Raw genomic sequence first — 13,257 nt, forward strand, 5'->3', positions numbered from 1 at the left:
CAACATAATAATGTTGCATTGACATTGCACTCAGAGAACAGAAAAGTAGTAGAAAGTAAAGAATGTGCCACAAGTAGGGACACATGGGAAACAATCACAAGACATTCCTGGTTTCTGGTTGACCTGTAAAGCAACGTGGTTTAATTTTTAAATAAAAAGTTCTTAGGATGTGGGTATTACTGGAAAGGCCAGCATTTATTGCCCATCCTTAGTTGCCATTGAGAAGGAGGCAGTGAGCTACCTTCTTGAATCGGTGTAGTCCACGTGGTGGATTTGTTAGGTGCTGTTAGGTATGAGGTTCCCGGATTTTGACAGTGACAATGAAGGAATAGTGATCTATGTCTAAATCAATGTGAATCAGGAGGAAAACTCTCCACTGGCTGCACTCATATCTAGCACAAAAGAAGATGGTTGTGACTATTAGAGGCCAATCATCACATCCCCAGGACACTAATTTTTATTCATTCACAGGATGTGGGCTTTGCTAGCTGGGCCAGCATTTATTGTCCATCCCTAGTTGCCCTTGAGAAGGTGGCGGCGAGCTGCCTTCTTGAATGGCTGCAGTCCATATGGTGTAGGTACACCCACAGTGCTGTTAGGAAGGGAGTTCCAGGATTTTGACCCAGCGGCAGTGAAGGAACGGTGATATATTTCCAAATCAGGATGGTGACTGACTTGGAGGGGAACTTCCAGGTGGTGGTGTTCCCATCTATCTGCCGCCTTTGTCCTTCTAGATGATAGCGGTTGTGGGTTTAGAAGGTGCTGTCGAAGAAGCCTTGGTGAATTGCTGCAGTGCACCTTGTAGATGGTACACACCGCTGCTACTGTGTGTCAACAGTGGAGGGATTGAATGTTTGTGGATGTGGTGCCAATCAAGCGGGCTGCTTTGTCCGGGACAGTGTCAAGCTTTGAGTGTTGTGGGAGCTGCACTCACCCAGGCAAGTGGAGAGTATTCCATCACACTCCTGACCTGTGCCTTGTAGGTGGAGGACAGGTTTTGGGGAGTCAGGTGGTGAGTCACTCGTCGCACGATTCCTAGCCTCTGACCCGCTCTTGTAGCCACAGTATTTATATGGCTAGTCCAGTTCAATTTCTGGTCAATGGTAACCCCCAGGATGTTGATAGTGGGGGAATTCAGTGATGGTAATGCCATTGAACATCAAGGGGCGATGATTGGATTCCCTCTTGATGGTGATGGTCATGTGTGGCGCGAATGTTATTTGCCATTTGTCAGTCCAAGCCTGGATATTGTCCAGGTCTTGCTGCATTTGGACATGGACTGCTTCAGTAACTGAGGAGTCATGAATGGTGCTGAACATTATGCAATCATCAACAAACATCCCCAATTCTGACCTTATGATGGAAGGAAGGTCATTGATGAAGCAGCTGAAGATGGTTGGGCCTAGGACACTACCCTGAGGAACTCCTGCAGTGATGTCCTGGAGCTGAGATGACTGATCTCCAGCAATCACAGCCATCTTCCTTTGTGCTAGGTATGACTCCAACCAGCAGAGAGTTTTCCCCCCCAATTCCCATTGACTCCAGTTTTGCTAGGGCTCCTTGATGCCACATTCTGTCAAATGCTGCCTTGATATCAAGGGCAGTCATTCTCACCACACCTCGGGAGTTCAGCTCTTTAGTCCATGTTTGAACCAAGGCTCTAATGAGGTCAGGAGCTGAGTGACCCTGGCGGAGCCCAAACTGGGCATCAGTGAGCAGGTTATTGCTAAGCAAATGCCACTTGATAGCACTGTTGATGATCCCTTCCATTACTTTATTGATGATCGAGAGTAGACTGATGGGGCAGTAATTGGCCGGGTTGGATTTGCCCTGCTATTTGTGTACAGGACATATGTGGGCAATTTTCCACATAGCCGGGTAGGTGCCAGTGTTGTAGCTGTACTGGAACAGCTTGGCTGGGGGCGTGGCAAGTTCTGGAGCACAAGTCTTCAGTACTATTGCCGGAATATTGTCAGGCCCCATAGCCTTTGCAGTATCCGGTGCCTTCACCCATTTCTTAATATCACGTGAAGTGAATCGAATTGGCTGAAGGCTGGCATCTGTGATGCTGGGGACTTCCGGAGGCGGCCGAGATGGATCATCCACTCGGAACTTCTGGCTGAAGATTGTTGCAAATGTTTCAGCCTTATCTTTTGCACTGCTGTATTGGGTTCCTCCATCATTGAGGATGAGGATATTTGTGAAGCCTCCTCCTCCAGTGACTTGTTTAATTGTCCACCACCAATCACAACTGGATGTGGCAGGACTGCAGAGCTTAGATCTGATCCGTTGATTGAGGGATCGCTTAGCTCTGTCTATCACTTGCTGCTTATGCTGTTTGGCATGCAAGTAGTCCTGTGTTATAGCTTCATCGGGTTGACACATTATTTTTAGGTTTGCCTGGTGCTGCTCCTGGCATGCCCTCCTACACTTTTTATTGAACCAGGGTTGGTCCCCTGGCTTGATGGTAATGGTAGAGTGGGGGATATGCCAGGCCATGAGGTTACAGATTGTGTTCAAGTACAATTCTGCTGCTGCTGATAGCCCACAGCGCCTCATGGATGCCTAGCCTTGAGCTGCTAGATCTGTTCGAAATCTGTCCCATTTAGCATGGTGGTGGTGCCACACAACACGATGGAGGGTATCCTCAATGTGAAGGTGGGACTTTGTCTCCACAATGGATGGACAACTGGAGTTCTTTTGGGTTGTCCCCTAGGCTCAACCATCTCCAGCTAGAATCTTCCATCATTATAATGTTAAAAATGGGTATGTTCACTGATGATTACAGTGTTCAGCTGCATTCACAACTCCTCAGATGCTGAAGCAAACTGCACCCACATGCAGCAAGACCTGGATGAAATTCAGGCTGAGACTGATAAATGGCAAGTATCATTTGTGACACACAGAATGCTAGACAATATCCATCTCCAAGAAACGAGAGTCCAACCACCTCCTCTTGACATTCAATGGTATTACTATAATTATATCCACCACCATCAACACCACTGACGAGAAACTGAACTGGTTCAGCCAAAAACACTGTAGCTACAAGAGTCAGAGGATGGTTATTCTGTGGTGAGTGACTCATCTCTTGATTCCCCAGAATCTGTCTACCATCTACAAGGCACAAGTCAGGAGTGTGATGGAATACTTCCCACTCACCTGGATGAGTGCAGCTCCAACAATACTCAAGAAGCTTGACACCATCCAAGACAAAGCAGTCCACTTGATTGGAGCCCCATCCACCACAATAAACCTGCACTCCCTCCATTGCAGCAGCGTAGACCATATACAAGATGCACTGCAGCAACTTGCCAAGGCTTCTTCAACAGCATCTTCAAAATCCATCACCCCTACCACCTCGAACAAGAGCAGCAGGCGCATAGGAATACCAGCACCTGCAAGTTCCCCTCCAAGACACTCACCATCCTGGCATGGAAATATATCACTGTTCCTTCACTGTCGCTGGGTCAAAATCCTGGAACTCCCTCCCTAGCAGCACTGTGGGTGTACCTACACCACATGGAGTGCAGTGATTCATGAGACTGGATCCCATCATCTTCTCAAGGGCAATTAGATATAGGCAATAAACACTGGCCTAGCCAGCGATGCCCACATCCTATGAACAAATAAAAAACAAAGTTGGAATGGTGCATGCCCTATAGGGGAGTTTGGAGGTGATGTTCCTTTTCAACTGCTGACCTTGTCCTTCTAAATGGAAGAGTTCACAGGTGTGGGAGGTGCTGCCAAGGAATTCTTGGTGAGCTGTTGCTGCTGTCCATCCTGTCAATTGTACACACTTCAGCCACAGCACACTGGTGGTAGAGAGAGTGGAAGGGTAAAGCCAATGAATGGGCTGCAGATCAAGGGGACTGTTTTCTACTGGATGGTGTCAAGTTTCTTGGCACTGCACCTATCCGGGCAAGAGGAGGGTATTCCATCACATTCTGATAAATATAATGACACTTTTTTTTTCTGCTCTTTTGGGTTCCTTGCATCTGTACAACACAACTTTACTGGCCACAAATAAAGACTGAATGCACATCCCATTAATCTGAATGTACGTCAAATTGCTGATCATCACAGATCTGGGTGTTGCAATTGAAGATCTACTCACCAATATGAAAACCCTCTTCATATCTTCAGCTGTGCGAAATTCAATCAATCAATTAACAAACGTGAATGTAAATCCATATCTCACCTGCCATGTCTGGGAGGATTGCTTTGCCAGGTCTTGGGAGCCAATGAGGCCCAGAGGCCACAATTTGGAGACACCTGCCTTATCCATATGATGAGTGTTATTGTAGTAAAAGGTGTGAAACACAAATTTACATCTTCCTTTGCTTTCCTGCATCTCCTGGTCTTTTCCAACCTCAATCCCAAAGTAATTCCGTTCTTCCCTGGTGAGGTGGTTATCTCCATGGAGATTCTGCACAAACTCTGCACCATGGTTAATACGGGTAGAATTTAAATAATATGGGCAGAAAAGAGGTGGAAGTAGCCATACAATCCACAATGACCTGGAACATCCTTACATTTGAACATTGCTCCAGATCGTGGTTTAAGAGCCTGCTGTAGATTCTAGTTTTATAAACACAGGCAGATGGCTGCACATGGCTTTGGTGTAGTAACCAGCTGAGTACACTGCAGCTTCCCAACTATGGCTCTCCTCATGGAGAACTCGACTGATTAAACGAACGGGGAAGATAAAAACCAGAGAGGCAAGGCACTTCACAATACAACAGCATTGGCCAAAGACTAACAACAAAAAGGCTTGTATTTCCATTGTGCTTTTCATGGCCTCAGGATGTCCCAAAGGACTTGACAGCCAATGAAGTACTTTTGGAGTGTAGTCACTGTTGTAACATCGGAATTGCGGCAGCCAATTTGCACATGGCAAACTTCCAAAAAGAATAAAGTGAATATCTGTTTTGGTCATGTTGCTTGAGGGATAAATACTGATAAAGTCACCAGGAATTACTCCCATGCTCTTCTTTGAATTAGTGATTATGGGATCTTTTAGGTCCATCTGAAAGAGCAGATAGCGCCTTGGTTTGATGTCTCATCCAAAAGATTGTATGTCCAACAATGCAGTACTCCCTAGGTCCCTGTTTGTAAATCTGAACTGGTCCACTGGTGGATAAAAATGGTGGGAAATCGAATCTTCACATTACACGGAGCATTGAAGCTTACACTTGCTTTACCACTGTGGCGCAAGGTGGATTGACACCAATGATTTCTCACAATGGTGAGTACCTGCCTTCAGCCATTCCATCCAGGCAAGGTATTCACACACAGGAAAGGGGGGGAAAATCTGAGCCAGTCTCTCACACATCAACCTGCTGCAGTACTCTGCCCGATAGCTGCTTCATATAGCAATGGCATAGGACTGGTACCTGCCCCCCCATCTCCACCAGCATACAGGTTAATGGGGAGCATCAAGGGGGAAATTGGGAAATAAATTACCAAAGAGCCACCGTGGGAAAAATATGAAATATCATAAACATTGAGTACAAGCTGAAACAAAAACAGCAAAGGGGAATTCTGCAATTATTACTGAAAACTGCAAAATGGTTATTGGAACATAATGGTTCATCAACATAAACTCAAGATAGCTTCCTTCGATACTTCAGAGAGAAAAATGACCGTCTTATGAGGAGAGATTGAGGGAACTGGGCCTGTATTCTCTAGAGTTTCAAAGAATGAGAGGTGATCTCATTGAAATTTACAAAATTCTTACAGGGTGTGTCAGGGTAGGTGTAGTTAGGATGTTTCCCCTGACTGGTGAGTCTCGAACCAGAGGACACAGTCTCAGAATAGGGGCAGGCCACTGAAGACTGAGATGAGGAGGAATTTCTTCACTCAGAGGGTGGGTGAATCTTTGGAATTCTTTACCCAAAGGAAGTTCAATCACTGAGCATTTTCAAGACAGAAATTGATAGATTTCTGGATACTACTCACTTCAAGGGATAGGGGGATAGCGTGGGAAAGTGGTGTTGAGGCAGATGATTAGCCATGATCTCATTGAATGGCACACTAAGCTCGATGGGCTGAATGGCCTACTCCTATGTGTTCTCCATTTTCATCCTGCACAGAAAACCAAGAATGCTCTCCATTGAAGTTTCTGAAGGTATCATATCACAAGATACAAGGTCATAAGAAATAAGGAGTAGGAGGCCATTAGGCCCCTTGAGCCTGCTCTGCCATTCAAGATGATCCTGGCCAATCTGATTGTGGCCTTAACTTCGCCTTCCCCCCAATACCAACTCCCTTGTAGATCAAAAATCTGTCTAACTCTGCCTTGAATATATTCAATGACCCAGCCTTCAATGTTCTCTGGGGAAGAGAATTCCAAACACGAATGACCCTCTGAAGAAGAAATTCCTCTTCATCTCCATCTTAAATGGAGATGAGGGGGAATTTATTTAGAAACTGTGCTCCCTAGTTTTAGATTCCTCCATCCAGAGAAACAACCTCAGTATCTACCCTGTCAAGCCCCCTCATAATCTTGTATGTTTCAATAAGATCATCTCTCATTCTTCTGAACTCCAATGAGTATAGGCCCAACCTGTTCAACATTTTCTCATAAGACAACCCCTTCATCAACAGGAATTAGCTTTGTGAACCTTCTCTGAACTGCTTCCAATGCAAGTATATCCCTCCTTAAAACCACCAAAACTGTGCACAGTACTCTAGGTATGGTCGCGCCAAAACCCTGTACAATTGTAGCAAGACTTCCCTACTTTATAAGCCACAGTCCCCTTGCAATAAAGGCCAACATTCCATTTGCCTTCCTAATTACTTGCCGCACCTGCATGCTAGCTTTTTGTGATTCATGTACAAGGACACACAGATCCCTCTGCAATGCAGAATTCTGCAGTCTCTCTCCATTTAAATAATAACAATAATTATCTGTTTTTCTATTCTTCCTGACACAGCGGACAACTTCTAATTTTTCCGCATTACACTCATCTGCCAATTTTTTGCCCACTCACTTAACCTATCTATATCGATTTGCAAGCTCTTTGCATCCTCCTCACAACTTGCTTTCCTGCTTATCTTTGTGTCGCCAGCAAATTTGGCTACAATACAGTCTGTCCCTTCATCTAAGTCATTCATATAGGTTGTTGATGGGGATTATTTGTGAGCTAGACAACAATTCCCTGGAATTTTCCCCAGCAACTCATTCTGAATATAGCTTTAGCAGATTTTGCAGATGCAGATCAGTAAACGTTTGGTGTTGCAGTAACTAATTTGCACAGCATTACACATGGTGATGAAAAACACACAGGAATCATGCTTCCCCACCACCCCCTACTTACCCCGATATTTAAACATACAGACATCCGAACTACACATTCCCACTAATTCAAGATATTGGTGTTTAAACTGGGGAATACAATTATTCAAATAAAAACAAAACATTCAAAATACTAACAGACAATTAGGAAATGATGCAACTGTCCAATCAATCAACAGTTTGCATTTATATAACACCTTTAACATGGCAAAATGTTTGAAGGCACTCCACAGAAGCTTTAGCAGACAAATCGGAGGACCAGCCACACAAAGAAATATTAAAACTAGAAGCTTGGTTAAAGGAATGTGTGTTAAATAGCGCTCATAGGAGAGATAGGTAGAAGCGTGGAGAGGTTTGGAGAGGGAATTATAGACCTTGGGGTCTAGGTAGCTGAAGGCATGGCTATCCATGGTGGGGTGAAGGAAATCAGGGATTAACAAAAAGGCCAAAGTGGGAAGAGGGCAGAGATCTCTGACTGTTGTAGGGCTGGAGTAGGTTACAGAGAAAGGGAGGAGTGATTTCATTGAGGAATTTGAACACTAGAATGAAAATTGAACCATCACATAGTATAATTCATAATGCACTTAATTACAAGGCCACAGCGGTCAAGATTAAGGTAATTCTGTTCACCATTATACATACCTGAATTGTAGTGTTGCCCCCTTCCAGCAGAGCTATTGCAAGTAGGATACTTTCATGGAAGACCCGGTCACTGGTTGCATTCATTATGAGGTCTATGACTAGGTCAGATGCTCCTTCTTTGTCCAAGTGACATTGCACTTCTGCTAGGCTCATCTCACCTCGGCTCAATGTACCAGGTCCTGCACCACTTCCTGAAATATATATAAGTCTTAAAAACCCTGCACAAGAGAAAACTGATATATTTGCTACACAACAACACAAATACAACAAATGGCCTTCTGAGTTACTACATACTCTGGGACATCAGTAAGTTTTAACATTTCTTTTCTGAAATGCATTTACAACGATCCACTGCAATAAGATCTTCTTCAGTTGTTGCTACCGGCTGCACATGTCATAAGAATATTCTAAGTCACCACAGGGAGTTGTGCAACTAGCCAATATCTTTTAGTCAAATTTAGACAATATCTATGAATGCTTTTTAATACCAATCACATAACTATTCTATACATATATGTTATGCTGGTACTGCCCTTGGAATATTCCATAAATTCATCCAAAGCCTTATAGAAAATGCATAAGGCTGTGTTTACAAAGAAAAAGGAAAGAAATGAAAGGGACGCATGAAAAATTTTACAGCAGCAATTTCAACAGAAGCTCACAGCAAATGGAGAAGACATCGGTATGACATTCTGATATCAGGAGAATCACCTGCCTTGAAGGAAATGGAAAAACTTCTAAGATCAGTAAATTTTTCCTTCATTCACTACCCTGAACAACTAAATGCTCTAAGGAGGGCAAACCTCCAGAAACGGGTCTTGTTGACTCAAATTCCAGATGGATTTCCAAGTTGTCAATCCTTGATCAACAGATCAAAGCAGCATTTGGCAAACATGTGAAATACTCCACAGAAAAGCTAAAAATACCATCCAGAACTTTCTAAATACTGCCTCTTTATTGCCCAGGTCCTGCTGAACTTCTACAATCGCCCACAGTACGTTTTCTTCCTAACATTTGCCAACAATGCTATGTTACCTATCCTGGACTTGCAGTATTTAGCTGAGCCTAACCAAAGTGTCACAACGGTGTCCATTAATAATGGTAACCTTGTGCTGGTAGCGTTTTCTCTTTCTCAAGCTCCAAGGCATTAATTTGAGGTTAGCCAGCAAGAAAAACCAGGTATGGTCATTTGTCAGACAGATTCTCACTCAAATTCTGGTCAGCAGTTTAGCATGAAGAACTATGAGGTCTGCCTTCACAGACTGAGGTGACCAACATTGGACATTATGAGGTGGGGTTGGGAAAGTGAGATTTCAAGGGGTGAAGGCCAAGTTAAAAAATATTCTGTCACAAAGACAACACTAGTAAACCAGTATGAGGACTACAACCAAATATCAGTGTAAATAAGGGTTTGACCAGAATTTCAGAAAGATAAGAAAGCGGTGAACAATACACCTCACCAGGCTTTGTGGGCCTAGCCTCCAGGCCTTGACCATCCCCTCAGATGTTGGTTTAGACTGAAACAAGGCAAAGTGCAATACATTAAGTCAAGATCAAAAGCTGAAGTCTCAGCTAATGCAAGCAGATATGGATGGCTTAAGTTTACTGGTCTTTGCTCTTGGGGCTTTCAATCTTCTCACCATCTCCAATTCTGATTGTTTAAAACAAAATCAAGATACAATATAAAGGGTAAAATCAGTTGTAAGCAGATCAAAAGTAACAAATAAGAAATAAAAGCTTTGCTAATTAAGCTTAATTTAAACCCAAAGCATTGGTGGTCATCTTCCAAAATTCTATAGACTCTGGAGCAGTTCCTACAGATTGGAGGGTGGCAAATGTAACCCCACTATTTAAAAAAGGAGGGAGAGTAAAAACAGAGAATTACAGGCCAGTTAGCCTAACATCAGTAGTGGGGAAAATGCTAGAGTCTATTCTAAAAGACGTGGTGACAGAACACTTGGAAAGCATTAATGGGATTAGACAAAGTCAGCATGGCTTTATAAAAGGGAAATCATGCTTAACTAATCTACTGGAGTTTTTTGAGGATGTAACTAGTAGAATAGATAAGGGAGAACCAGTGGATGTGGTGCATTGGATTTCAAGAAGGCTTTTGACAAGGTCCCTCATAATAGACTAATGGGCAAAATTAAAGCACATGGGATTGGGGGTAATATAATGGCATGGGTTGAGAATTGGTTGACAGACCGGAAACAGAGGTGGGGATAAATGGGTCTTTATCCGGGTGGCAGGCGGCGACTCGTGGTGTACCGCAGGGATCAGTGCTTGGGCCCCGGCTATTCACGATATATATAAGTGACTTGGATGAGGGAACCAAATGCAATATTTCCAACACAAAAACAGAAAATGCTGAAAAACTCAGCTGGTCTAACAGCATTTGTGGAGAGAAAAAAAAAGTTAACGTTTCAAGTCCGTATGACTCTTCAGCATTTTCTGTTTTTTGGTTCAGATTTCCAGCATCCGCAGCATTATGCTTTTATCTTAGTGCAATATTTCCAAGTTTGCTGACGACTCAAACCTAGGCGGGGTTAAGAGTTGTGAGGAGGATGCAAGGAGGCTTCAGGGCAATTTAGACAAGTTGTGTGCGTGGGCAAAAAATATGGCAGATGCAGTATAACGTGGATAAACGTGAAGTTATACACTTTGGTGTGAAAGGCAGAGTATTATTTAAATACTGATATATTGGGAAATGTGGATGTACAAAGGGATCTGGGTGCCCTTGTAAAGCAGTCAATGAAAGTAAACAGGCAGGTGCAGTAAGCAACTAGGAAGGCAAATGGTATGTTGGTCTTCATTAAAAGAGGATTTGAGTTCAGAAGTAGGGATGTCTTACTGCAGTTATACAAGGCCTTGGTGAGATCACACCTGGAGTATTGCATGTTTTGGTCTCCCTACCTAAGAAAGGATATACTTGCCAAAGAGATGGTGCAGCGAAGGTTCACTAGGCTGATGCTGGGGATGGCAGAACTGTCATACAAGGAGAGATTGGTTCAACTGGGCCTGTATTCACTAGAGTTTAGAAGAATGAGAGGGTACCTGATTGAAACGTATAAAATTCTAACAGGGCTAGAAGGGCTAGATGCAGGGAGGATGTTTCCTCTGTTTGGGAGTCTAGAACCAGGGGCCACAGTTCCAGGATACGGGACAGGCCATTTAGGAATGAGATGAGGAAAAATTTCTTCACTCAGAGGGTGGTTAACCTGTGGAATTCTCTACCACAGAAGCCTGTGGGGGCCAGGTCACTGAGTATATTCAAGAAAGAAATTGATAATTTTTTGGATATTAGGGGCATCAAGGGGTATGGAGGGAAAGCAGGAATATGGTGTTAAGATAGAGGATCAGCCATGATCATATTGAATGGCGGAGCAGGCTCGAGGGGCCAAATGGCCTACTCCTGCTCCTAGTTTCTATGTTTCTAAAGTAACTTTTAGTCAGAATAAAATAGGATCATAGGAACTTGCAGGAGGCCATTCAGCCCATGGGAATAGCTGGAGGACATTCAGCCCATTCAGTCTGTTGCACCATTCAATTTAATCATGGCTGATCTGTACCTCAACTCCATTCACCTGCTTTGATTCCATATTCCTTAAAATGCTGACTAAAATCTATCAATCCCAATTTTTACATTTTCAACTGACCCCCAGCTTCAACAGTTTTTTTTAAAAAAATGGACAGAACTTCAGATTCCCACTTCCTTTTGTGTGATCAAGTGCTTCCTGACATGGTCTAGCTCCAATTTTAAGATTATGCCACTAGTTTTGAACTCCCCTGCCAAATGAAATAGCTTTCCAGACCTATCATATTAAATTCTTTAATCATCTTCAACACCTCAATTAGAGGTCTGCTCAATCTTCTACGCTCATGGAAGCACTAGCCCAATCTCGTCTGTATGCAACCAGTCCTTATCCTTTAACTCATTTAGCTCCCGTATCATTTTGAAGATACTTCAAATAATTAAACCTTATAAGCACCATCATATAATGCAGAAAGAAGCTGGTGTGCATCGGCTTGCCATCTTCAGCATATCCTTTGTCATAGAACTTAACTCAGTTGTCTATGCAGGGACTAAGGAGGGCTCTATATTGATGCTGCCCACCACTACGAAGGAAAGGTTGCTTTCCCTGTGCCAAATAGAATAAGAAGCTGCATACATCACACCAGAACTGCAGTGCATCAACATTGGCATTTCCAATTATTTTTTGGCGTGAACCTCAATTTTACCATTCATTTTTCAATGAGTTATTACTGGACTTAACTATAAGCTCAGAAGGCTAAATAAAGATTTAACAGGGTGGAACCAAAGTACATTAGTTGATACAGAAGCCAATGCAATTTCCATAGTTGAAGCATTGGCAGGGGTTTTAACCCATTTCCTTGGAGGTAACATATAGCAAGACTCATTAGAACTACACCCATATGGAATAAAAAAGCCAGAGGGACCGGTGGGCAGTGAAGGTTAGTCCTGAATGATTGACATCCACAAAACAGAGATATAAACATCTGTTAACTGCATTTTGGCTGTGGTAACGACACAGAAACTAACTCAGTGTGCACTTCAATCTGTTGAAACCCACTGAGGAACTGTTTCTGGCATTTATTCGTTCCTGGCATTTATTCGTTCTTTTAGCATGGGGCTTGGCATCTGAGCAGTTCCTTGTTCTCTAGGAGAAATTAACCCATGTGGGCCATCAACAACGGAGGGAAGCCTGAAGCTGAATTGGGACAACAACTACGGGGTTAACGACAGAAGAACTTTATGAAAGGCTCAACTAACTTCAAAATCCCTCAGGGTGTGGGGGGATGGAGGCAAAACAGTAATTTGAGTTTAACTAATAAGCAGATACAAAGTAAGGTCATACCTTGCTCAAGTGCTATACAAAAATTAAGAAAATATGTCCTAGGAGTTAAGTGGGAAACTTTTTAAAAAGGGAGAAACAGATATGGTAATTAAACTCTGAAAAGTCAAAGAGTCTGCATGCTGGTTGAAAAAATTCTTGCGTGGCATCAGAAAGACATGTTCTAAGACTTTGCAGGTATAATATCCCTGTAATTCTTGGGAGTGTGCATGTATAAGAACAAACAACAGTTTTATGTCCAAACCCTACTTAGAGTATGCACAAGAGATTCTTTGAACCACACCCCCGCATCAGAAATGCCACTGTATGCACAATAGCAATACATTAAACTTTTTTTTCAATACAGTTTTTAATAGCCTTAAGTTAGGAACATTAATAGGAACAAGTTTGGACCCTCAGCCTTTGCTCCATACCCCTAGGTAACTTAATAAAAATCTTTTG

The 13,257-nt window shown here is 43.0% G+C and overlaps 1 protein-coding gene across 1 annotated transcript in view; it reads right to left on the bottom strand.

Moving 5' to 3' along the window:
• itpr1b (inositol 1,4,5-trisphosphate receptor, type 1b) overlaps positions 1-13,257 on the bottom strand; it is a 490,770-nt gene that overhangs the window by 177,261 nt on the left and 300,252 nt on the right. Inside the window, exon 42 of the mRNA XM_078543785.1 lies at positions 7,943-8,133. Coding sequence (XP_078399911.1) covers positions 7,943-8,133 — 191 coding nt within the window. The remainder of the gene's footprint in view (positions 1-7,942; positions 8,134-13,257) is intronic.

The sequence above is a fragment of the Cetorhinus maximus genome, chromosome 6 (assembly GCF_964194155.1).
Source record: "Cetorhinus maximus chromosome 6, sCetMax3.hap1.1, whole genome shotgun sequence".
Lineage (NCBI taxonomy): Eukaryota > Metazoa > Chordata > Chondrichthyes > Lamniformes > Cetorhinidae > Cetorhinus > Cetorhinus maximus.